The sequence below is a fragment of the Lissotriton helveticus genome, chromosome 3_1, assembly GCF_964261635.1.
Source record: "Lissotriton helveticus chromosome 3_1, aLisHel1.1, whole genome shotgun sequence".
Lineage (NCBI taxonomy): Eukaryota > Metazoa > Chordata > Amphibia > Caudata > Salamandridae > Lissotriton > Lissotriton helveticus.
Window position 1 is genome coordinate 1010411081 of NC_136061.1, and position 27798 is coordinate 1010438878.

General features: G+C 44.4%; 1 protein-coding gene across 1 annotated transcript; it reads right to left on the reverse strand.

Moving 5' to 3' along the window:
* Positions 1-3049: 3049 nt before the first annotated feature.
* On the reverse strand, positions 3050-5650 carry HOXD4 (homeobox D4). The gene is made up of 2 exons (XM_078681525.1): positions 4093-5650; positions 3050-3357 (listed from the first exon to the last, which is right to left on the reverse strand). Exons 1-2 carry the CDS (start codon positions 4523-4525, stop codon positions 3050-3052), a joined length of 741 nt encoding a protein of 246 aa, XP_078537651.1. The 5' UTR covers positions 4526-5650.
* Positions 5651-27798: the final 22148 nt, after the last annotated feature.

Genomic DNA, 27798 nt, shown 5'->3' on the forward strand with positions numbered 1-27798 from the left:
CCCCTTTCACTGCACAGAAATTACTCTGTGCGCACAATGAGGCAGGCGTGAATCGGTTCGTATGAACAGTCGGAGCAGAAACCATAGGTAATGTTGACCGTCTGTGATGATTTAATGCACATTTGCGTGCCTTTAAGGACGCCCATACCTTCTCAGCCGCCAAATGTGCTCAACTTGAACCCACTCCTCCGAGAGCTTTAACAACATTGTAAACAAATGCGATTATTCAAAATTCGGAAAAGTACCATAAAAATAGTAATAAATCGAGGGTCGCATTCTGTGGATAATCCTACTGCATAAGCGCAAAAACATGGATTTACTTTCTTTGTTACGTTTTATTTATTTCTCTCTTACATTTTCTTTATTCCATTCTTTCTATTTTACTTTCTTTCGTTTGTTTCTTTTGGTGTTTATTTCTCACACCCTTTGATGATTTTATTTTTGTTCTATCGCTTTATTTCTCCTTCCAGAGCCTGCTTGGCATTTTTGCTACTTTTGGTTCATTTTTCTTCCTTTCAATCCTTTGTTCTGTTCTCTTGTTTTAGCTTTTTCGTTGCTCGCTATTTTTTGCCCACTTTTCTTTCTTTCTGTTCTTCCCATCGCCCCATCCCCCTTTTATTTACTATCCTTTCCTGGCTTCCCTCTTTCAGTTATTTATCTTGCGAAAATACACATTTCGCCGCGTCCCTCGCTATATATAAACCTACATAGTAAAATGAAAGCACAACTCGTGGGATCGAATGCCCCCCAATTAGTTTCTAGTAACAGTGGGGCATGTGTTCGTGTTCTGAAAGGCCACAATCTGTTGCCCGGCCCAGGGTTAAACATTATAAAACTGTGACATGTAATCACCGGACAACTTTTGGGGGCAGAAGAATCCTTTGCCGGCTCTGAATATGAATGCTGTCTATGTCTAAGACAAGGGAGTAGGGGTCTGTCGGGTCAAGAGTTGAGAGGTCAGCTCCCCCGGCTGAAATACAGCTCGTCGGACTGAAAACATGTCCTCTGAGTGAACCTGCGGCCGCTCGGGGCTCCGAACATACCTTTTCAGCTTCTCGACGTGAAGGCGTCAGGGCAGGGGCCGGCTCAACTGTGTGTGCACTCGGCGCTTTTTGTGGCCGCCACAATGCTGCGCATAATGCCCGAAAATCCATCTTTAATATCTCAACGTGTGGGTAGTCAGGCTGGGCCCTGAGAATGCCAGGCGTGCCAGGGGGAACAAAGGGCCGCCGAGGCGGGCGCACAAAGAGCCGGCCCTGTTCAGAGAGACTGGGCCCCCAGCACAAGGGCTGGGTGCAGCCGTGAGCGATGGCTTCTGCCTCGAAGCAGCGCCTAGACAGCCTCCGCAGCGCCCAGCTTACCCCCTTCCCTCCTTTTCAACACTCTTTCTGGAATGTTATCAGCCAGTGACCCTGGAATCAAAGGCATGACACCTCTGTAGCCTGCCCGGCCATTTGTACTGGAAGGGTCTGTAAAAACAAGCCGCAGTCCCGTGCTAAAGGACTGTCAAAATACGGCTTCTCCACAAAAAAAACCGACCCGATGCCGGGCGGTTCCGCACCCTCCTGAGCTGACAAAGCTCCAAGCCTGGTGCAAAATGACCTTTCTGCAGCGGGCATCCGTGCAAACGTGAATACCTGAAGCAGTATACACTGGCCTCTACACGCCTCCTTCCCTACACTCCTAACAAATAAATGTACTATTTCTAAATGGGGTCATATGATTTTTAAATAAAAAGGATGCTTTTTAAATCACCCCGAGTCAAACAAGAGAGTGGAGTTCGCTCGCCGTACTGTTACAGAACAGAGGCACACTTTTGCTTCAGCTGATAAAATGCAAACTTAATAAAGAGAAGAAATCTTAAAATTGAATGTGCTGAACCATATAAACCTCACAACCTTCTGTACATGCTACTTACTATTATTTAAATATCTGCAACCAGACCAGTGGAAAATATCCCAAAATGTACTTTTTAAAAAACGGCCTTAGTTGACGTGGAATACTCTTTTTTTTAAACTATTGAATAGGATAAAAATGGGCGCGGAGTCCACTTGAGTTTAACAATTATGTAAAACATATAAAATCGTGGATCAATATAATCCTACATATCTAAATACAATTTTAAGAAGCTATTTCGATGCTACGTTTTTTTCCTAAAAGGCTAGATCTTTTATGCTTTCATATATAGACAAAAAGATCTGTTGTGGGTAAATGAAAATTACATCTAATCTTAGTGGGAAAATCCTCAAAATGTCCACGACATTATTTTGGTTTGGCTGTTTTAATCTGCTTCGTACCTTTGCAGTGAAAAATAAATAAATATGTAAAGACAGCCTAAACATTACACAGCCCGAAGCAAGGACTACAAATCGCCTATTTTTCATATTTTTTGGTTTCTCTTAAACGAGGCGAAGTGGATGGAAAACAAGGATAAAAAAAGCAGCGCCGGGAGTTTCCCAGACACGATTGGTTCGAGCAGTAAACAAAGGCGGAAACACGTAGCCCTCTGTCCAATTTTCGATCAAATTTAACCGCGAAATGAACTGAAATGCACAGAAGTGGAACATTACCCAAGGAAAAAACCCAGGAAATGAATCACATGAAAATGGCCCCGAGCCCATCCTCTCTGCAGTCGCACCATCCGTCTGAAACGGAAGCCGCGCACTTCCTGCACTGTGAAGTCTTAGCATGTCCTGGTCTGTGTGCTCATTTAAGCCGGTTTAATGTCGCTTTATTTGGGTTTTTGGGAAGGCCTGGCACGAGGCGAGCCTCCCTTTGCCTTCGCTGCAAGAATACGAGTCAAGAAGTGGTTTCATTGTCAGTGTAACAATAACCGGGCAGTACTTCGTCTGCGCCTCGGGCTCTCCGAAGTACATGTAGGCGCTGTGTTGATGTGCTCTTGTCAAAACGCAAAGGGATCGGTAGGTGTGAGTGACGTCTGGTCCTGCTGGCATCAGTACCTGGCCCGCTGTCTGTGCTGGTGGCATGCCGGCTCTGGCTGCGGCTGGTTTGGGGGGCAGTTCAGAGTCGAGGGGTGCACGGCCCGACTCTAGAGGGCGGTGAGGTCCGTCTGGTGCTCCTTGCACACAGTCTGTAGGTGCTGGCTCGAGGCGCTGGAGGACGACGACCTGCCCTTCGTGTTGGGCAGTTTGTGGTCCTTTTTCCACTTCATCCTTCGGTTCTGGAACCAGATCTTGATCTGGCGCTCGGAGAGGCAGAGCGTGTGTGCGATCTCGATGCGGCGCCTCCGGGTCAGGTACCGGTTGAAGTGGAACTCCTTTTCCAGCTCCAGGACCTGCTGCCGGGTGTAGGCCGTCCGGGACCGCTTCGGCTCCCCGCCCGTGTAGTTCGGGTTCACTGTGGAGAAGGAGAGGCAAACAGTTGAAAAGAGGGGAAGCGAGTCCAGTAAAAACACAAGAAACCACAACACCGATCCTATAACCTTCTTCACACTGCACGGGGAGAAACCTCCAGCATCACTCCCACTGCCCACAGTAGTACACCATGTCCACCCACACCTCCACAAACCTGACATTAATAACGCCCGCAGCCACCGCAATAACGGACCGCAAACCCCAAAATACAATACAGTAGGAACCACGCGCCAGTAAACTCGAAATTCCAACTAAATAACCCTCCAAAATCCACACTAACCCCGACAGACCCCCTCCCCACACACAATGCCACGGAATAGGTCCCCATATGCCTCAGACAATCCACGGGCATGTATAGAAGGGTGTTGTACATCCATATGCCCATGGAATTATAAACCCATGTGCCACCAGACATTACAATCCTATCCCCACGTTAAGTTGAACCCTCCTGTGACGACCCGGAGTTAGGTACACACACATCACATGTACTATCTGCCCATGTTCCATACTGGGTGGCAATACCGACCCATATGTGTGCATGCCGCACTCACTGCTCTCCCATGCAGCTGCCTCTACGCCCCGCTGCTCCGGCGTGCCTGGAGCACCGGCAGCAGCACATGGCCGCTGGCCCGCTTCCCCAGCAATAAAAATTTATGATGAGTGTAATTGCCGCTGCCTCATAAATTATTCGTGGCGGGGAGGCCCGCGCGGTGCTTACCCGTGTTGACGTGCACTTTCTTCATCCAGGGGTAGACGATGGCCGGCTGCTTGGTGGCCGGCCCGTTCTGGCTCTTCAGGCCGAGCTGCTGTCCGCAGGAGCGGGGGCCGGCCAGAGCGGGGGGCTCGGCGGCGGCGCCGGGGAAGAGGCTCTGGGGGGCGGGCGGCTCCTGGCCGTGGCCCCGCGGGGGCAGGGTGGGGCCGGGGGCGCAGCCGAAGGCCGGCTGCTGCGGGGGTGGCGGCGGGGGTGGCTGCTCGCCGCTGTACCCCGAGCGCGGGTAGAGCCCCGGGTGCTGGTACTGCGCGCCCGGCGAGGGGCCGAAGTACTCCGGGCTCGGCTCGGCGGCGAGGTAGCCGTTCTGCAGGTACTCCTCGCACGGCGGGAACTTGGGATCCACATACTTAGAGTTCACCATATACGAACTCATGGCCATTAATTTCAGAAGGTACAAAATACTAATTTTTCTCGTGTTGTCTTTTTTTCTCCCTCCATAGAGCCCTCCTACTCGCTGTCAACTGAATAAAGTTAGGCAGCCACGTGACCAGGCCAGCCAATGGGAGCGCAGGGACTTTATCACCGGATTTGTAGGCATCAGATAATTCTCACAAATTAAACTATAGGAAATAAGTGGAATTGAAAGTGAACACAAAATAAATCTATATTTAAAAATACAAGGTGTATTCAGGGCAGCTATGAAAAGGTGATGTCCTGCCCTAAAGGTAATTAAACATGTCTTTGGATACCCCCGCCGACCCCTCTGTAACCTTTGCTGCCAGAGATCACACCTTTGCGCTAGATTCGATAAAAAAGTAAAGAAAGGTTTTTTTTTCCAATAAGGAATTCCCAATCTAATAAAGTTGAACACGGACAGCAGTGTATAAACGCGAAAAGGAGAGGAGGGGAGGGGTGGGGTGCAGCCGGGGTGAAAGTACACCAGCGGGGGTAGAAAAAGATGTACAAAAGAGCTGCCCAGCCTTTGTCCCGCCAGGGGTCACCCAGAAGTTACTCGCATCTACTCAGGGTGAACATCATCAGCTAATATATAACTTCTTGGCACCTCGCACACGTTCACATGGAGCAGAGAAGCGCCAACACTAACAAGCTATTCTTTTATTTTAATTATTACCTTCTGAGGCAAATGGGGAGTATACGTATTCAACTATTAAAAAAACGTTAACACAAACTCATATTTTACATACTCTAACAGTTCGTTTAAAACAACTCAAACCGTGTTCTGTTTCACACCAAAAATAATCCTTGGAAGGAGAAAATTACATTTTTGTAAGATTTGGTGCGCCTTTCTGCAGGAGCAGGGACTGTTTTCATGGTGGGTCGATCATTCGTTTACATAATTCATAACAAAACACATACAGTAATTTTGAATACATTCAGTTGGGAAGATACTTAACTGATGGGCTGTTTACACAATCAAAGGCAATATGTTAACTTGAAACCGAAAACACACATTCGTCAGAGGTGCAATGGCTTCACACATGGGGTGCAAGAAAATACAAGAGCTGCATCCTCACAGAAAATATTGGAGATACATCCTCACAGAAAATATAGGATACATCCTCACAGAAAATATAGGATACATCCTCACAGAAAATATAGGATACATCCTCACAGAAAATATAGGAGATACACCCTCACGGAATAATATAGGAGATACATCCTGACAGAAAATATAAGAGATACATCCTCACAGAATCATATAGGAGATACACCCTGACAGAAAATATAGGAGATACACCCTCACGGAATAATATAGGAGATACACCCTGACAGAAAATATAAGAGATACATCCTCACAGAATAATATAGGAGATACACCCTGACAGAAAATATAAGAGAGACACCCTGACAGAAAATATAAGCGATACATCCTCACAGATTAATATAAGAGATACATCCTCACAGAAAATGTAAGCGTTACATTCTCACAGAAAATATAAGAGATACATCCTCACAGATTAATATAAGCGATACATCCTCACAGAAAATATAAGCGTTACATTCTCACAGAAAATATAAAGAGATACATCCTCACAGATTAATATAAGAGCTATATCCTCACAGAAAATATAAGAGATGCATCCTCACAAGTCGCATTATTCGAAAGCTCGGTATCCTAACCTTCTGCACAATACTTGAAGTTTTTGCATCGACCATATATTCCCCTAGAATCGAATCTGTGACTCTGTGAGCACCACACAAATTCGGTTCTACAGGGTACATATAGACAACCGAATAACACCTCATTCCGTGACTTTGCCATTCAGCAGCGTCGCTTTTCTCATCTCCAAGAACTTTCTTGAGAAATTAAGATCTTGCAACTGTGAACATTCGGATCAACAGACTAAATGTATAAAAACAATTACATAGGTGTTTTCATGCAGAATATTTGCAAACAACATAGGCAAGTAGACAGTAACCCCCTCTTTCTAAGACCCACTTCATGTAAGAAAAGGAGTAAAATCTTGTACTAAAAAATATAAACGTTTACCCTGATATGAAATACGCTCTTAATAACCGCACGGAAATGCGCAGTCTCGAAATTAAAGTAACGCGTGAAATACAAACATTTTTACTATGTTGCCCATCCCTGAAAAATGCACATGGCGAGCCCCTCACTTTACAGAGCCGTCCCTTTTAAATGAAAGCCATGAATTTGCCAATCATTCGCAATAGTCCGCGAAGCCCTCCAGTGGCTTTGTAGTTGTAAAGTTCATGCCACCTCCGAGTTACCTTGAGTCTCTGGTGAGTGCATGGCGGTTCCGGCCGGCTCAGGGCGAGGCGGTGGCGAGAGCCTCCTTCCACGACTGTCTGGGGGTTTTAGTGTGGTAGCGTTTATGGTGAAGGCCAGGGCGAAAGGTCATCGAAATCATTTACAAAGATATCAGCAAGTTTCATTATTTTTGCTTGGTCGACAGCCGCGAGGAGTACAAAAGTTCATGGCTTGTGCCTGACCCGGCTACTCTGTGTCCGGCTCCGTCCCCCCTCTAAAGGCGAGGATCTGCGCGCCCGAGCCCTCCTCTCACCCCACACTGACGCTAAAGTAAGGCTTTTGCATGTCTGATGTTTTATTTTTAATTCGTGGATATGTAATCCAGCGAGCGCATATTTTATCAACCCCTGTATCTAGCTACTTCTCTATATTTTTAGATAATATATGAAATAACAGCCCTTATATGGATGCAAAATTATGCTACTTTCTTTTGATCTTCTTTCCCAATTTGAGTCTAAGAAACGTGACTTTATATTAGGAGTTGAAGCTTTTTCCTGGCTTTTCGAATACCTCTTCAGGTTGTATTTTCTGTGGCGGGCAGGCGAACAATTTCTGTCCTAAACAGTGTCTTATTAGGCTGCTTTCCGAGCTGCCTGTTTCGAAGAGTGGAGCTGCATCTCTGGGAGACTCTGTGACCTGCATTTCACCCCAGCGTTCGACTTGCTCAGACAGGTCAAAGCCACAGATTATTGATGGACACGGGGCTGCATCTCCGCTCCCTCCGCTGCCCATACAGGCGCTTTGATCTGCCATCTATCTCTTTTTGTGTCTCCTTCATAACCGGGGCCCAGGGTGGGACTGGTGAAATGCGCCTAACTCATCGCTCAGGGGCCCCGCAAACGTACAAAACAAACACAAAATAAAGCAGCTTTAAAGCAGAGCTGGGCCCAGAAACAGTGAAGGGCCGGTGGGTGACAGGGGGCAGCAGACAGGGCAAGCTGGGTCTCTGCCAGGGGCTGGCATGTCCCTGGACACAGCCGTGTGATCCCTAAAACTCTCTAAAATCTGTTAAGAAAACTCCGCCTCGGGTCTTTTCAGGCAGTTTAAAAAATAAACGGCCTTTACAAGTTCAACAGGCGCAAATATAAAGTCACGGTTCATTGCAGGCTATTGTTACATTTTACTTGCAGGGTTTTACACATTACTAGGCAAACCTGGCACAAATAACACACAGCGCAATCTTTCATTTAATGCAGCCATGAACCTGACGTCACCAGCCAATAAAAATGTGGATCTTGGCTGAAGCCGGGCCAGCCTTAAATGACCTGTTTTGGCAACAGGACTTTGGGTTGGGCTCCTTGGGGAGACTACAGTGCACAATGTCCGAAGGGACCGTATACAAGGGAGGTCGTGCACGGTGAGCACAGCGCGTGCGTCTGCCACAACCAGGTCAATGGTCGCATGCCAGGAGCAGACTAAAAATGGGCAGAAAGGCTCTTAATCTGAAAGGAATCCGCGCATATTAATTTAACAGCGAAGCGTTTAAATGATGGCGCCTAAACCACTGAAATGTTTAATATAAAGCCTGTTGGATTGAGCATGCGCGAGGAGGAGCTGTTAACTGCGCCAATTCGTTCACTGGACACTTTCAAAGCACATGATAAATGCACTAAGTAACGGTGGCAGTCTGCACTCCAATTCTCTTTAGATCTAAATATTAAATATTACTTTTTAAAGCATCACATTTCCCTTTCAGGAGAAAAAAAACATGGCAGTGGAACCTAATGAATTCATCCAAATGTTGCTACATGAAACAGTTTATCAGCAAGTAGTGCAGCATTCTGTGGATCATTCACGCTTCACTTACCGTGGGCGTCCGTCCATGGCCAGCCACCTGTTGAAATAAAAGTAGAGGTCGTTATGTCGTTCACTTGCATTCAAAAGTCAGCATGAACAGGTCTCGGGCATGACCGATCAAGAGGCCGCCATTTCATACTATGCCCCCCACGAAGCCACGGTTTGCCAAGGTGACCCTATTGAGAGCGCGTGCCCATCTACGGGATGCTTTAGAAATAGAATAGTTAACAATGGTACCTGGAAACGCCGAGTTGTGGCGCGGTTTGCAAACTTACAGCCCTAGAAGACTCTACTGTAATTAGGTAACTATATGCATTTAAAGGAGCTTAGGAAAACACGGAACAGTTGAAAATATGATGCCTAACTGGCTCAGCAGCGCCCTCGGACCCTTATCAGCTCTCCAAAATGTCATTATTTGCATTACACACAGGCCTCAGACAGAACAAACACACCTCGGGCCTTGCAGGCCCCTGTCAGAGCTGACACTAACAATGCATCACACCTTGCGCGTGCACGGCCTGCACAAAGGGACTGGGCTGAAGTTTTATTGCACATGGAGCTGCACGCTGGCTAACGATGAGAAGCAATCTAAAGTCACAACAAACTATAATTCATCACAAGCGGTTCTGCAAAACCATCGCACGTTTAAACAGACGATTTCCAATAGGGTGCCATGAGAGTCATTTCTTTTTATCTCGGTGCATTGCATCTGAATGACACCTGCCTTCCAGTGAGCTCCCGTTACAAACTCTGAAAAGAAACATGGAAAGATTTCCTCACATGAGGTTGCAGTGGGTAGGTGGCTTGCGATGCACACCGCCCCAGCAAGCTTAGACTCAACTCCACGGTCCCCTCCCATGTGCGAGGCCCCGGCGGACGCCGGGGGTGCAGGCCCGGGACATAGACGGCTGACGGGGGACTTACTTGGAGCTCTCCCGGCGGACGGAGCGCAGCGCCGGCCTCCAGTGACCCCTCCGCGGCGAGCCGGGCCCGGCCGGCACCATGCTCCCTGCACACTCTCCCCACGCTCTGCTCCCAGGAAGCGAGGCATCGGCACTTGTATGCTCTTAAACTAATTTATGGTGGGAATTATATTTTAGCTTGTCAACTGAAGCCATAAAACAAAGTTTATTGGAATCACGTGCTCGCGGGCAGCCACTCAGGACGTATCTCTGCGGACCCATAAATAACCCTCATCTCTAAAACTTTTATCCGCCAAATAAAAGGCCACAGAAATGGCTCCATGGCCTCCGAATGGTATTAAAATAAAAAAAAGGCTACAAAACAAGCGAGTGTGCGCACTAGGGATCGCTAGCATTTAACAGCCTAGGAGATTTGCATAGCATTGTGTGAAAGTCCTTCGAGAGTATATGCTGGGAAAATGTTGTGTCTGATACATTCATTTTACGAGAGAAAACGAATCGAGGGCGGTGTATGGGGAGGGGGTAAACCGAGATGTGAAAAATCATTTGCACATATATTTCACTACTAAACCATGTATTACCATATATTTTTTTTACAACTATTGCCCTTGGAGTCTCATGAAAACACGTAAATAAAAAAACTCTGTTCAATATGTTTATTGCCAGGCAAGGGTCACGTGTGTAACAATGTGTTTTTTTAATTTTTTTCTTTTTTTTTTACATATGATGCAGTTGACCAAACGGTTTAAATTAAACACCAAAGACCAGAGGTGTGAAGCAACAACATCATTACAACGTGCCCCCATGGAGAACTTTGATCGTTTGAGCTGCAAAAGCCATAAAACCTGCGCGCAAACAACAAAAACATCCTGAGTGTGAAGGCACCAAAGTGTCAGCCAGCAAATGAGAACTTCAATCGTCCTGCAGCCAGGAAAGATACATCATGTTTGTCAATAACAAGCGTGGACACCGCCTTACACGAGTCAGCGCACTTTCGAAATGTACATGACCTTTTACATTAATAGGTCGTCTCATTTTTTTACTTCCTTCCCTATAGATTTCTCCAACGTCCACTTTACGCCACTCGTAAATGAAAGAGCGGGAGTCGCTGCTCCATGTGCGGTTCAATGTACCCAATTATAGATGCATCGATCGGTGAGGGCACTGCTAAATAAATACACGGCCAATACACACGAATACACGTATTTACATGCACTCAAATGTGACGTGATTTACAAATAATTACAGGTATTCGTAAACATACGAACTTTCGCGCATCGTTTGTTTTTTAATATTCTGATGCACTCTTTTTACCACCTCAAGTCATTTTGTATAAAATGGCTAAGAAGCACGCACACGTGGGCGTGTATGTGCACGAGCACGTTGCCTGGCTATATGAAGCCGTTATCACAGCGCTGTCACATGAACGGTTTTGGCCATCATATGATCTCACAGTAGCAATAAAAAGTTGTCATCTAAATATTCTGTACTTAATATGCCTTCCACAAACCTAATTCGAAACATACTCTCTCTCTCTCTCCCCCCCTCCTCTCTCATACTCTCCACCTGGAACTGGAAGTATGTATCGGTACCTTCAGGGGGAGAGCGGGCATCGAAACTTAACATGTCTGTCCAAATCACAGCACATTACTAGCAGAAAGCAGGAACTGTATTTCTAGACTGAACACATGTACTGCATACTGACTTTGTTTCATGGTCTACACTCCCAACAGCCCCAACCCGCCGCTCGCACACACATATACACACATATGCTCTTCCCCCTTTCTATGTCCTTTTTTGACACGCCTGCACACACGACACATCGCTCTCCAAACGCTTTTCAAAAACACAGGTTATTTTTGTATCCCACTGATACAGACCCCCTAACTCTATCTCACTCACATACACAAACACATGCACTTTCCTTCTCACAAACATCCCAATCTCACACATGTGATTTTACTACAAATACTATCCATCTGCCTTAGCGCTTGTTCTGGCCCCTCACCTGCATTTAAAACATTATTTTGCACCGCCGTTTGGTGGGCCCGGTTCTGGGGTGGTGAGGGAGCGCCATGTTGGTGTAGCCTGCGAAGCCTGACGCCGCCATCTTGGTGCGGGTCGTGGCGCCTGGGTTGCTCTACTTCCGCCGGCCTACTTAAAGCTCCACCCTATTCAACGCGCAGCGGTGACGCGCAAGGTGGCGCCTTCCCTGCGCCTGAGTCGTGCCAGAGTCCTGCCCGTCTGCGCCCGTCAGCGTTCCGGCAGCGGACGGTGCAGGACGGCTGGCAGGCTCTTTTTAAGTAGCTGGTACTGTACGTTTCTTAAAGTCTTATAATGTGCTATTTTTATTCTTCTGAGACTCTTTCTGATCTCCGTCCGCCGCTAGGGCGCTGCCACTCGGTTTTTCCGGGACATCGAACCTTAAGGAAAGGGTGTCAGGTTTGTGGTTGGCGAGCCCCTTCATGTAATAGACCAAAACATATTTCCTCGGAAACTACTATTACTTGTTTACTCCTTAATACACGTTCATTAGGCTGTCATGCCTTAGATATATGGAATTTACTTGATAACTCCGACATATCTTGTCTTTTTCTCACGGAGACATGGTTGAGTGATACCTCGGCCCCAGACTTAGCCAACGCCATCCCACCTAATTATTCCATCTTTAGGAGAGATAGAACATCTGGGCGTGGGGGCGGTGTAGCAATTATTGTCAACAATAAGCTGCACTGCACCACTTTTACGGTAGATAACATCCAGAACACCGAGGCGCTGGGTTTCACTCTCCATTTGTCTCCTCATTATGCTTGTACTGGCATTTTGGTATATCGTGCCCCTGGTCCATTAGGTTCTTTTCTGGACGAGCTACAGGTTGCTCTTTCAGTCCCATGTCTCAAATCTAAACATTGTTTATTTTTGGGTGATTTGAATATACATATGGATGAGGCTGTAAACCCCGACACGATGAAACTTCTGGAGGTTACGGCTACATTAGGACTTACTCCTTTCATTCATGATCCTACTCACAATAAGGGTCATACTTTGGACCAAGTATTTTCCACTGTTTCGATTAATGTACTCGCCCCCCAACCCGTATTATGGTCAGACCATTCCTTAATCACTTTTAGTCTTTCAAGTGTCTCTTCTGCCAGATTGAACCCCGTTAGTTCTGCCAAACGTTTGTTTAAGCCTTTTCATCTGCTATCTAGTGACACGTTACTCCAGGTCTTGGCTCGTTCACCCTGCACTTTGTCCGGTGAGGTGGAAGTTGACCTACCCCGTTATACGGAGTGGCTCACGGCCATACTGGCGGATCTCGTGCCTGAGAAAGTTGTCAAACCTGGAATGAAACGTTCTTCTGCTCCTTGGTTCTCATCTAAGCTTAGAGAATTACGTCAAAATTGCAAGAGAGCCGAAAGAACTTGGAGGAAAGACTATAACCCTCGTGAGAGAGAAAAATTTAAAGATCTGACCAAATCCTATCATAGGATGATCTGGAGTGAAAAAAAATCCTTTCTTGAACGGCGGATAGATGAATCGGATAATTCCTGTAAGGAAATTTTTAAAATTGTTAGAGACTTCACTTCCCCATCCTTAGCCACGTATGTGCAGTGTCATTCAGAATCTTGGCTGAATGAACTTGCACGTTATTTTGTTGAGAAAATAACCACTATTCAAGCCGACCTTGCCACTCATTCCATTCAGCCTCGGGCTGTGGATCCTGATGCTATCTCTCTTGCTATTCCCACTCTTTGGGAATTTCCGCAGCTAAGCCTTACTGCTTCACTGGATCATTTGACAAGCTTGAAATCGGGCTCTCCCCTTGATCCTTGCCCGGTCTCGTGTCTTAACAAAATAGCCTCTGTGCTAAATAGTCCCATTAATTCCATTCTAAATTCCTCATTGTCCGCCGGCATTGTGCCACAGGCCTGGAAGAGCGCCTGTATTATTCCTTTAATAAAAAAACCAACTTTGGATCCCATCATACATGCCAACTATAGGCCTATTTCCCTACTCCCTGCTTTGGCAAAGGTGGCGGAAAGACATGTGCATCGATCCATCTCCGATTTTATCGAGATTAACAACTTATTGCACAGTACTCAATCTGGGTTTCGTGCGAATTATAGCACCGAGACCACATTACTGGAAGTCACCACTGCCATTAGGGAGGTTTTAGACTCAGGAGGAAAGGCCATGTTGGTTATGTTAGACTTGTCGGCGGCGTTCGACACCGTTCCCCATGACACTCTCCTAATTCGACTCTGGGATTGTGGTCTAAGGGGGACGGTGTGGAAATGGCTTAAATCATTTCTAGCCAACCGTCGACAAACGATCTGGGCGCCACCTCACTCCGCAGCTATGTCAGCCCTGGAAGTGGGGGTCCCTCAGGGGTCTATTCTTAGCCCCCTGCTTTTTAACATCTTTATGGCCCCCCTTGCAGAGGTTGCGGAGTTGTTTGGCGCCCAGATCGTGTCTTATGCTGATGACACCCAGCTCTTGTTCACTCAGAATAAGAACGAGGTGTTTGATGGGACCCGCATCAGAGGCTGCTTAGAGGCAGTCTTTGATTGGTTCAGGAGGCATGGCCTGAAATGCAACTCCGATAAATCGGAGCTGCTCTTTTTCGGGTGTGTCTCCGAACCAAACTGGAAGAACTGGTGGCCTCAGGATCTTTTTCCCCCTGCCAATGCCAGTACCAAGGCTAAAAACCTTGGTATTATTGTTGACAACGAGTTGACTTTTGGACCTCAAATAGCCTGTCTTGCAGGGAAGTGCTTTGGTATCCTACGGATGCTTAGGAAATTCCTCCCTTTGGTTTCTGTGAATCATCGAAGGGTTATTGTCCAGGCATTGGTTGGGTCGCGCCTGGACTATGTTAATGTCCTTTATTTAGGTCTTCCTAAGTATCTTGTAAGAAGACTTCAGGTCGTGCAAAACTCAGCTGCTCGGGCCATTTATGGTCTACCTAGACGAGCTAGTGCTTCCAATCTGCTGAAGGAATTGCATTGGCTTCCTATAGCCAAAAGGGTGCTGTTTAAAAGCCTGACGCTTACCTATAAGGCCCTCCATGATTTGGGCCCTAGGTATATTAGAAAGCGCCTTGCTTTGTACCAACCGAGCAGAGCTCTTCGCTCCGCCTCCTTGTCTACAATGCGCGTTCCATCCATCAAACGAGCCAGACAAGGGGGGCGTTCGTTTCATTACCTGGCCCCACGTGCTTGGAATGAACTTCCAATTGCTCTTAGACAGGCCCCTAGTCTGTTGTCTTTTAGAAAGGCATTAAAAACATGGCTTTTTATTTAGGAATCGTGTTGTCTTTTATTTTCAGTTATGTTTCCTTTCCATTAAAGGTCCTCTTCGCCAAAGCGCCGGGACACTCCATTGTGAGTAGCCGTTGCGCTATAGAAGAGCCAATTAACATAACATAACATAACACACATACTACCATATCTTTAACTCGCACACACCCTCTTTCACTCGCACAGACCCACACTCCACCTCTTACTGACACACTATTTTGTCTCCCTGACACAATTTCCCCATACATAAATACACACTCACTGTCTTTCACAGACATACACATCTTCCTCTCTCTCACACATGTGTTCTCTCACCATGTCTCACACACACGTACTTTTATGCTAAGGTACACCCACATTATTTTGTCTCTCTCACAAACACACACATACACACACGCACGTTCCTTTTCACAAACATCCATATCTCACACACATTCTACCATATCTTTCACTCACACACACCCTCTTTGTCTCTCACAGACCCATACACTACTTCTTACTGACACACTTTTTGTCTCCCTGACACAATTTCTCTCTTACATAAATACACACTCACTGTCTTTCACAGACATACACATCTTACTCTCTATCACACATGTACTCTCACCATCTCGCACAAACAAACTCTTATGCTAAGGTACACCCACATTATTTTGTCTCTCATACACACACTACCTTCTCTTCCTCTCGCCAACGCACTCTTCACATGTCTTTCTCACTATCTGATACATAAAGATGCACTACGCTCTTTCTCTTTCACACACCACCTGCCTCACATGCATTCTTTCTGTCTTCAAGCACACATAAACTACCTTTGCCCCTTCACACACACACACACACACACACACACACACACACACACACACACACATACTGCCTCAACTAGGTCTCTTGCAATCATAAATTCTTTCACTTTCACACACACTCCTCCACTTGACTACTGACTTACACACAAATAATAAATTTGGTTGCTGACAAAAACACACTACCTCACACACACATGCAGTTTCTCACAAAGATTCACAAACGCTTATACACACACTAATCTCTATCCTCCTCTCTCACACACCCTCTGCCTCACATATATACACATACACCATCCCCATCCATATCCAGACTCCTTAGCTTCGTTCTCTAGCTCTCTCTCTCATACACACACACACACACACTACCCAATTCTTCTGTCTCCTTTCTCTCACACACACACTGATATATTCTTTCTGAATCACTTTCACACAAAATTCGATTCTCTCAGACACCTACAGCAACACTTTTCTGTATTTCACTCACTCATATATTGACATATGCACACAATCTTATTCAAGCTTTCTTTTACCCACACACATTACATTTTTCTCTTACACTCACACACTGCACAATTACCTAGCCCCTCTTTGTAGCTCACTCCTACAAACTTGTCTCTCTCACACACAAGCTCACATTTAACTTTTTATGGAAACTCTGATCCCCCACTATCGTTTTCAGACATATTTTCCACATTATTTCAATCTCACTCCTATCTATTTGTACTTACACATGCATGAACAAATACAGACAAAGAAATACAATAGGAAACAGCTGTTTCTATATTGTCATTCACACTTGTCATATCTCACATACAGTCTTTTCTCTGATACATATGCTATCTTTTACAAACACTCATAAATAGTCGCACATGCGGGCACATACTTTCTGTACCAAAAGATCTGTTTTCATAAAAAAAAAAACTTAGAAATTCACTGAACAAACCAAAAGTAAAGTCATGTTATAGTTAGGTGAACCTGTCAGTGACAACATTAATTTTTTAACTTAAAAAAACACAGACATTTACCAGAAATAGTTAGCAGAGCTAACGATAACTTGACCCCCGCCATGCACTGCTTATGCCCTCACATATGTGATCACTCATGACATGTTATATGGTATTATTTATGATATCACTGATGACAACTAAAATGACTCCTAAGGCTGCTCCCTCTGCGTGGGAGCAATATTTTGATCTGTTTCCAAAACAGATCAAAAGTCCGCTCCCGTCGGGCGGGAGCATTTTGAAAGTTCCCTCCTGCTGGGAGCTATCTGGAGTTTGCTCCCGCTTGGGGGGAGATTAAAAAATGCTCCAGCTATGCAAGAGCAAACACAGGAATCCCGGTCTGCACTGCTGCGGACAGGGAAACCGCCATGTCCTAGGGTGGGCTCCCAGGACATAGCTACTGAGCGACCCCGGGGAAGTGGGCCCCTCGGGGCATTAATGGCTCAGGGAGGAGGTCCATACGGCATCCCTCCCCTTAAGTAATCGGCCCAGGAATGGGCTCCCTGGGCCTTTAATGGTTCAGGGGGAGGGGGACTCAAGGATCCCACCCCATTTTGTAACATTTTGGCTTAGGGGCATACTACCCGGGGCCTTTGGAGGCTCATTATAGGACTGCTTTGACCTCCTCTCCATTTTCTTAAATTTTGGGCCCGGGGTGGGCTCTCAGTGTCCTTTAGAGGCCCGGGGAGGGGGACCCTGCTGCCCCCTCTCCATAGAAATTTTGTGGCCCTTGGGGTGCGCTTCCCGGGGATTTTGGGGGCTCAGGGAGGAGGATCACGTATTCTCACGTATTCTCCCCTTAATGAATTCAGCCCCGGAGATGGGCACAGCAGGGATAAGCTATTTAAATGCGGGCTGGCTGCCATTTTTTTCCTAATCCCACAAGTGTCTCACAGTATTGCTGCATTTTTTGCCAATTTGTTTTCTTTTTTGGACCAAGAGGGGCCCATTTTTGACCCCCCCCCCCATGGGGTCGAAGTGGTCATGGTATCCCTACCCTGCCCCCTTATATAAATATTTTTTACTTCAGGGCAGGGGACTAAATCACAGAGTCCTGTAATGGCTGCCAGCAACATTTGTCTTATGTTGCTGGCAGCCAATCAGGGCACTCATTCTTTCAGAAGCCTGACTCCCACAGGAGTGAGATGGACGAAGGAACATTGGGCCAAATAGAACTCTCTATTTGTAAACTGTAATTTTGTTTAGCAGTTTTGGCTGTAGCCCTGTCTAATAAAGTCTACAGAAAATGCACATGAGCACTCTGAAACTTTACAGGAAGAGCTGAAGTGGATGAACATTTTTTTGGAAAAGTTTTATGAAGATTTGTCAAACAGAGCCAAAGTTATTAGCAAACCGAAAAACGCTCTTGCTATGGAAAAGTAGACCTAGCTACAACTACCTAGAGTCCCTAAAAAGCAGGCTAGACCCCAGGAGATGGGGTTCTCAGGGATGGAATCACCCTATGGAGGGGGGGCATGTGTATCCCCATCTCTTTATTTAAAAGAGTGGCCCTGGGCGATAATGAGGCTCGGAAGGGGGGCACATGGCCCTATGGGAGTCCCCAAGGCCTAATAAGGCTCAGCAGAGGAGCCACACGGCAGCTCTCCCCCTGCGGGATGGGTTTCCCAGGGCCTAATGAGGCTCAGGGAGAAGGAACCATGTGGCTCCCCTCCCCTTTAAAATAAATAAGGCCCTGGGAAAGGGGTCCACAAGGCTTGGCTGTAGACCAGGCCTTGGCGCCAACCCCTCTGCAAAGCGAGGGATTGGCTGCATATGGGGGTTGGATTTATGTATCGTAATTAAATATAATTTTAAATTAAAATAGCCATAGAAATTCATTGAAAAAAACAAAGGTTAAAGTAACATTGTAGTTAAGTGTGATAAAAGACATGCTTTATGTTTTTTAACATAAAGCAGGTCTTTTTTTTATCACACTTAAATATAATGGTACTGAGCAATTCACTGGAAAAAATAAAGGTTAAAGTAATGTTATAGTTAGGTGAATATGACACTGAAAACATGAATGTCTTGAACTAAAAAAGCACAGAAGTTTACCATAGTTAGCAGAGTTAACTCAAACAAGCACCTTGACCATGTGCTGCTTATGAGCTCACATGATACACCCATGACACATTTTATAACATCATTTATGACATCACTGATGACATCAATAATGATATTACTGATGACATCATCCAAGTTTCTTCTGTACACATTGCTCTTTAAACAGGTATATCATTAGAGGTAAGAAAGTAAGTGCAAAATAGTTCAGAATAGTATGAAACATTTTTACTGCAGTCATACATAGAACCTCATAGGTAAAGCAACTTGTGTTATTTGTAACATACACTTCATGGGTTGCTGAGCTTATTTTGACTATGAGCCACAGATGAAAGACTAACCTATCCTGCACACCATCTTCAATCTGTATACAACTGTTCAGGGAAAACCAAGTTCCTCCAGATATTCAAAGCCCTGTTACACAACTAATGCCCTACTACTGACACTCTTTACCTGTATCAAACCCATGACAGTCACTGAAACTACTATAGGAAATTAAGTCGATACGGGGGATAAAATTCATGATAATAGTTGAAAATTTACTTATGAAAGCCAGAAACGACTAAAGGTCCGGCGCCAGATAAGAAATTTTTAACAGTATTTTTAAATATTTTAACTGAGTGGAAAATGCTTCTTTTTTAACCTTTGTATGACATGAAATGTGTTTTACATGCTTTATGGTTATGACAAACCAAATAAAGTTAATTTTGACTGACTGAGTAGAAAATAGGGTACTGTTAATGGTGTTTACTCTATGGAGAGAGTTTATTCTGCACCACGCTGTTTGCAGACAGTGAAGCAGTCATGGGAAATACAACAAAGAGTGTTAAACAAGCATTTACAATGCAACGGTCTCGCCTTTGCCAAAGTTAGAGCTATTGGCATTATAATTGACAACATTTTTATTTATGTGTTGATTTTGAAAATAGATAAATAAATGGCATTGTCATTTACAATGCCAATAGATTAATCTCTCTCAAATGCGAGACCTATTGCATTTGCACCCACACAGATCAACACAGAGCCACATGCACCCACACACAGACAGAACCACACACACACACACACACAGAGACAGAACCCCACACACACACAGACAGAACCCCCCACACACAGAGACAGAACACCACACACACACAGACAGAACCCCACACACACACAGACAGAACCCCACACACATTCAACGCAGGTTTCAAGTTGTCACTTTACTACGTCTCTAACCACGACGACATGACCTCACTTTCTCGAGACAAAAAGGATTTGGGGAACAACTAAATGGGAGGCCGATGGACAAATATAAGCGGTAGAACTGCATTCTTCAAAAAACTTAAAATTGGACTATAATAACAAGACTTGAACCTGCTTCTCCAGCTATAAAGTTGGCAGCTTTGAGAGAGGGAAGGAGGGCGGAGGAGAAGAGACTGCTGGAGTGATAGCATGAGACGAAAGCGGAGGTACGAATGGCTGATGTCAGCAGCAAAGAGTTAAAGAGAGAAGCCGGCTTCAAGAGGGAATGGATGCAACAAGCTCTGAAGACTGAAGAGGAGAGAGGTAAGAAGGGCGGAGGAGTAGAGACTGCTGTAGTGACAGCATGAGACGAGAGTGGATGTATGAGAGGCTGATGACAGTAGCGAGAGGTTAAGGAGAGAAGCCGGCTTCAAGAGGGAATGGAAGCAACAAGCTCTGAAGACTGAAAGGGAGAGAGGGAAGAAGGGCAGAGGAGAAGAGACAGCATGAGCCGAGAGCGGAGGTACGAATGGCTGATGTCAGCAGCGAGGAGTTAAGGAGAGAAGCCGGCTTCAAGAGGGAATGGAAGCAGCAAGCTCTGAAGACTGAAGGGGAGAGAGGGAATAAAGGCAGGGGAGAAAAGAAAGACTGGTCGACAGACAAACACGACAGAAACTAGACAAACACCAGCAAACAAGCTTTGGCAAAACCAATAGGTCTGGACTTGATGGCTGTTTTTTTTTTTTTTTTAACAGATTTACGGAAGAAGATTTTCTGACCAAAGCCCCTCTAAGTGGATAGATTATGAGGGAAATGTTTAGAGAAAACAAATGTCTTAAAGGCCAGACCAAAAAAAAAAAAAATAGTAGACTGGTGATACGGCTAAATCTGCCTGAAAGGCCAGATCTCAAAACAACCATCATAACTAGGCTCTGTTTGAGAAATCACTATTGGCGGGCACCTGGTGTGTAATTCTTTTACAAGTCAACATCCAGCACTCGGAAGGGGCGAGCATGCTTATGAAGATTAGTCCTCTTGGAAGCCACAAGTTATTTTCAAGTTTATTTTAATGTAGATAAGAATAGAGCCCTCAGTGAATACTGATATTAAAAGTGAGTTAAAAGTGAATGAATATGGTAGCTTAACATGTGTGGGAGTTATGACGAATATAATGATAGGTGGGTGATTGGACTGATTGATGGACAGGTGGATGCAATGAGGGGTGTAGGGAAAGAGGAAGGTAGGCGGGAAAGAACGACCAAAAGAGAGATGGATGTGCGGATGAATGAATGACTGCATGGATGGATGGATGGACTGACGGACGGACGAATGGATGGATGATGCGTGGGTGGATGGTTGCAGGGATAAATGGTGGCAGTTGGTAAGAGGTAAACAGTGAGGAAAAGAAGTGAGTAGGCAAGGATAGACAGACAGATAGATACTCGTCAAAGCGGAGGCTAAAATAACATTGTATAAAACTTGTCCAGGAAAACGGAAGAACAAATTAACATTTAATAATAAAACGATTTCTTTCCCTCTCCCTGTTTTTGGTTTTATTTAGTGTCATTGCAGCGGGCCCCAGAGGGTATAGTATGTAACGGTTAGTAATGATAAAGTATACAGTGACACTGACGTTTTTGGCCAGGTTTTTGTTAACACCTGCGTGATGCCTTTTAACTCAATTCCATGTCAAGTTATAGGGAGCAGCAACAAGGCTTAACTACTAGTTCCCAATTTAAACCACAGGCAAACAACACTATGCACGTCAGATTACGACTGCAGCATTCTTTAGGACATCAACTCGTGCTGAAGCATTGGGGTCTAAAACAGGTGCGCAGTCTCTTATCAGAAGATGAAATCCGGAGTTTAATAAGCATTTTCTCCACACCCACCCTGGAAAAAGGCAGCTGTTCATCACGTGTGAATACAGCGGTGAGCCTGCTAGTGGAATCTGTTGTCTTTATTCAGACTTTACTTGAAACTATCCCCAGATGCTTATTTTATTTTAAAAGTCCATGTTGTTATAAGGAATACCATCCATGACCAGTAATTGTTTACGGTAATATGCTCACATTGTGTTTCATAAGTATGCTACGTTTCGAGTGAGAGACCTCTTCGGTTCGATAATTGGGTACATTATTAGCTGTTTTTGCATCTATACAATAAGGAGCTAATCAGCCACATCTGACCACGCCCCCGCATTTGAAGCATCCTGCTTTGCTGCCTCTTCTTCTTCAGCGCATCTTTGCGTTCATTTTAAGCCCCAGGCTGCCTATTCTTCTTTAGTGTATTTTAAATGCTCCTGGCCTTAGAAGAAATTCATCAATCCTTTGAAGTGCACTAATTAACTGCATCTTCAGCCTAAACACTGCACGTCTGCCGGGTGTAAACGCGATATAGATCTTTATGACTATGGTGATGTCTTGCTTAATTTTCAACGCCGAAAGTAAAGTTTGTTCGTCTTCTTTCTTTGTCTAACGTCTGTCTCCACCTTGGCACCCGCTTTACGTAAAAGGTGTAAATGGATGAAAATCGGCCAAGGTGCTAAATGTCCCCTTCAAATGTTAAGCCACAGAATTGTGCTGTTTACCACCTGCAGCAAACGTTTGCAGTTTATTTCTACTACAAACAACTCCAGCGCATCTAGACGCTAAAGAAAAACTCTCCAGACTGCACATTTAAAGCCCATACTGTTTATACGACACACACTAGCGCGTTTAACCCTACACCCCCACAGCTACCATATTAAAAAATATATATTGCAAATGCGAGATCAATTGCATTTTAAATGCCAATTCTAATTTCCCCACCCATATCAGTGTTACTTATTTAACTAAAAACCCATACATCTGCACTACAAGTCTTATTTGGCAGATGGAAGAACTAGCGCAACGTTGGAATGTGCATTTCTGTTCTATGATATCACATTTTTAACGAGCATATTTTCAATGGGCGAGGCAAATCTCTTGAGTAGATGTACTAACTCTAACAGGTGTAAGGTCGCCATGTAATGCCATGCCTGGCAGGGCAGTTGTGCATGTGTCCAAGCCGTGGTTTCATTTATCATGGCGGTGCATTCTGGGAAACGCAGTTTGAACTTGGCTCGCTTTGGACTTGGGCCTGTAAAGAATGGTTTGAGACGGTGGCCGGATGGGAAGAGATGCTGTGACTTCCACAGAGCTTTGGTCTCAACAATGAATTGTTTTTAAACACTGCTCCAGTACCTGACAGAATCAACTACCATGACGGAATGGCGTGCACCTCATCAGTCTGATAATGAACGATTCTGTGAGACCCGCTGGGATTCATCCATTCATTCATTATCACCCAGCCCCTCCCGAGCCCTTGCATAGCGGTGAGATGGGAGATGGTGTGGTGGGCGCTTGCACCGGGAGATTAACCGGATAGGCACAGCTAAAGATTGGATAGGCTTCAAAAGGACCCGCCACACTCATTACCCCTGCTACTACGACTCCCTGGGTGGGACAGGCACTCAGGCACCCCAGGTACTCACCGTCGCCAGAGCCTAGCAGGGCGAGGAGGAGGGGGAGGCGGGAGCAGAGCGCGAGCCGAGACATCTTCACCGCGTGAGGCAGGGAGAGAAGTGAGGAGGCTGGGCGTGAGCAGGGGAGGAGGGGTGGGGGAGAGGGACCGAGGGGAAGGCAATAGAGGGAAGGAACGAGACCAGGAGAAGGAGAGAAGGGACAAGGATGGAGGAAGGGAAGAGAAAGGATGAGAGGAAGATAGGGCAAAGGGAAGGGAGCAGCGCGGAAATAACCCGCCCGCCCCAGCTCCATGAAAAAATGGCGTCCGCAAACAACCTGAAAAGAAAAAAAAAGGAAACACCCACAATGGACCCACCTCTTCGTGACGGCAAAAAAGGGGCGGGATGAGTAAAAATCGCCGGAACGCCCACGAATCTGCTCCGACAATAACGGACAAATCTCTCTTCCAATGGCTAGCCTCCATTTATGGGGCTAGCCAATGGAAGAGAAGGCGGGACAAAGCCCCATACTGGTAAAAACATAAGATTTCGCCTGCGCGAGCACTGCTGCGCAGTGCTACGCCAGGCGAAACCTAAAAAATATCTACTAAGTACAGTGCACACTCCAGGCAAAATTTGCCTAAAGAGCAACTTTTCACTTAAAATAACAAAAGTCTAAAGGTGCTAGAGATCACACTACCTGCAGCCTTCATACTGGGGTGAAATGTTTACAAAGAGCCCATCTTCTGAAGCAAAACAGGCACACGTCCATAGGTTACTACCTGGTGCACACAGTTCTTCTATATTAAGTAGAAATTGTCATGCTGAGACGATTTAGTCTAATAACTCAAGGCTGCTTACAATACATAGTATGCAGTACTTAGAATCTTTTCCCTGCTCGAAACGTTTTCTGCAGTACCAAGAAACTTGATTGGAGCATAATGAACACAAGCCAACTGTCACCTGCATACAGAGTTACTCTTCAATACAAAGATTTATAATGTGTTCAATATCTCTACAGACTTATGGTGTATTAGGGGCACATGCATTTTGTAAACACTTATATCGATTAGCTGAACACAAGCTGTACAAAATTAGGTAGAAAAGTAATATGATAGTTACCCGCCACTATGTAAACTATAAAACAAACTAACACACTCATTGGATGATGTCAGCGATGTAATCAATTATCTCATTTGAGATGTCGTCAATGATCACAATGATGTCATTATTGATGCCATAGAACATGTCTCTCTGACTATATCTGGCAAAGTTCTTTGTTTTTTTAGTTTATGTTGTCACTAACAAATTCCATAACTATAATGTTGCTTTAACCATTGGTTTTCTCAGTTAAGTAAATATATATACTCTTTAGGCTGGGGCAACCTGCCATGCACCAAGACCCTTAATAAAGCCCCTATGTTTGTAAACTCCGGGAGTCAGGTGAACAGCTTTATTCTGTCTTGGAGGCTGTTTTAATGAATAGCGGGTTGCAGTTTCTCACCACCAATGCTGCCCTGCTAGGGGTGTGGGCTTCCAGAAACGGAGGTGTTGTGTTTGGAATATATATATATATATATATATATATATATATATCCACACCATCTCGCTACCTCCAATGAGAAGACACAGCACTGCAGACTCGGATGCAGTTTAAACTTTCTTTATTTTCTTATTTTTTCATTAGTGCAAAAAGACGTACGGCCTATGCATTTCGGCACCCAGCCTTCTACTGGACCATATACATATATACACACACACACAAAGTACTTCTGTGGAAGTTAAATCACAGAACGGCACTCCAAGTAGTGGTACATTGTTTATTCGGCATGGCCGATCAAAGCGTGTGCAGCGTCAGACGCATTTCAACTTCTAAAGCCTTTTTCACTACGCGTTCGCACAAAAAGCACTTCCTATTTACACCGACACTGCAACACTGAAAATGGATTCTATGAATCTGTTGTGGCCTTGTTGGAATACTCAAGTTCATATGTTTTGTGCATAGTTTGCTTATACATTGAATCCCTACTCAGTAACTGTAATTGTTGCTGGCTAATGCTCCATTGGGCCAAATACTGATTGTCACAGATTCTAATTTGAGTAACGATTTGCACCTAAAAGCATAAATATGAAACTCAAATAAGATATTGAATCAAAAAATTGAGAATACTGAATAATTATGTACATGAAGTATGCATATTAGATCTAAAACAGCTCTGAAACTCCTCTGACGCGAATTCCCTACATGATATGTTGAAACTAGTACATTTTTAACAGGTTGACATAATTACATTTCTGCTCAAATCAGGACTTGAGTAAGACTTTAATTGTGTCAATGATTCAGTACCTTATTTGAGTTTCATTGTTATGCCTTTAGGTGCGACTCGTTACTCTGATTACAATCTGTGACAATCAGTATTTGGTCCACTGGGGCATTAGGCAGCAACAATTACAGTTACAGAGAAGGGATTAAATGTATTAGGAAATTATGCACAATACTATGAACTTGAGTATTCCAACATGGCTGCTATAGATTCATAGAATCCTTTGTCCATTTTCAGTGTTGAAGTGTTGGTGTAGATAGGATGTGCTTTCTGGCGCAGGCGTCGTGAAAAAGGCTCTACCGTGCTGAATAAAAAATGTAACTTTGAGTGCCACTCTGTGATTTAACTTTTGCAGAAGTACTTCGGATTTATGCACACGCAGGGGCATTTGATGAGCACCCATGCGAATAAGCTGCATGCCATCCGTATGCACTGCTTGGAGGATGTATATATATATATATATATATATATATATATATATATATATATATATATATTCCTTCTCCTTGCTTGTTGACTGCCACCGTAAACCAGATCAACGGGCACATCGTCAGGACAGACTCAGCACTCTCCGTAAAACACAGAACGGTTTCCTCTTAAGTAAAAAGATGACAAAGCCTTGTGAGGACATGACATTTTTATTGGTGTGGTACAACGAACGCATTTCGGCAGACACCAGCCCTGTTCACCGATATTGAGGCAACATATTTTTTCCTTATTTTTGTGAAACTGTGACATGTGCAGAAAAAGTGAAAACATAACCAGCAGTTTTTAACACTCGATATTGTAAATATGACCATATTTGGTTAAGATGTAATTAAAACGTCTTTGTAATGAATGGAGATCAGAACAATTAAAATAAAATTATTTATGCGGAATTCATGAATAGTTGCATGATATGTCAAAACATATTCTTATAATTCATCAAATATAAAGTGCACACAGTACCAGGATATGTCATAAATATAATACATATGGTTATAAAATTAATATTATTACATTTCTAAGAACCATCCTAAAACAATAAGCACATGAGTACATTAACATACATTACTGTATATAATATTTCATGCTGTATGTTTATGATTGCCATCAAATTATCTCTATTGTGTGATCATCAATGACCCAGCTCGGAGACATTTTTTCAATAATTCATCTCCATTTCAATTAATTCAAAAAGGAACCTGGTAGTGCAATCATGCCCAAGTGGGCTTTGTATCCCCATCACTAATTACTAAAGTGAAAGTATGCCTTCTTTCTAGCAAGATCTATGCTAATTGCCAAATAAAGTGCTCAGTGAAAAGTGCTTATGTTAAATTTGAAAAACATTACAAACTTTTCAGAGTGCTGACTTGTTCCTAATGTTTTTACAGTGGTGTGTGTATAGGTCTTCCTCAATATTGAGACCCCCCGCGGATTATTTTTGTGTTTAACTGTATGAAATTGGTCAGGAACAGTGCAAAAGTCGTAAGAAAATCAAAACCACATGGTTCACTAGAAAATCAAGATTTAGTAAATGTGGAAGGAGTAAAGCCTGCCAACATGGCAATAATATGAGTGACTATAAGCTACCAATAACAGCCCAAATAAAACATCAGAGTCTGTTACATCTGCAAGACATAATTTTCAGTATATATATTCCAATGTCCATGTGGGTTGTTCTACATAGGTAGTACCATCTTACCAGCCCACAAGCACATTTTACAACATCTATGAGCTATAAAATATGGAGAAAGGAGTTACCCAGTGGCCCCCATTTTGAAACAGAGCATGATGGTAAACCAACAGATTTATTGTATTTTGTCCTAGATGCTTTCGCTCCAAATATACGGTGCAGTAATAGAGAAAGACAGCTCAGACGCATGGAATCTAGAGCTATCATACAGTTAAACACCAAAAATCTGTGAGGCCTCAATATTGAGGAAGACCTATACACACACACCTGTAGAAAAAAATAGGAACAAGTCTGCACTCCTTTAACTCTTGACA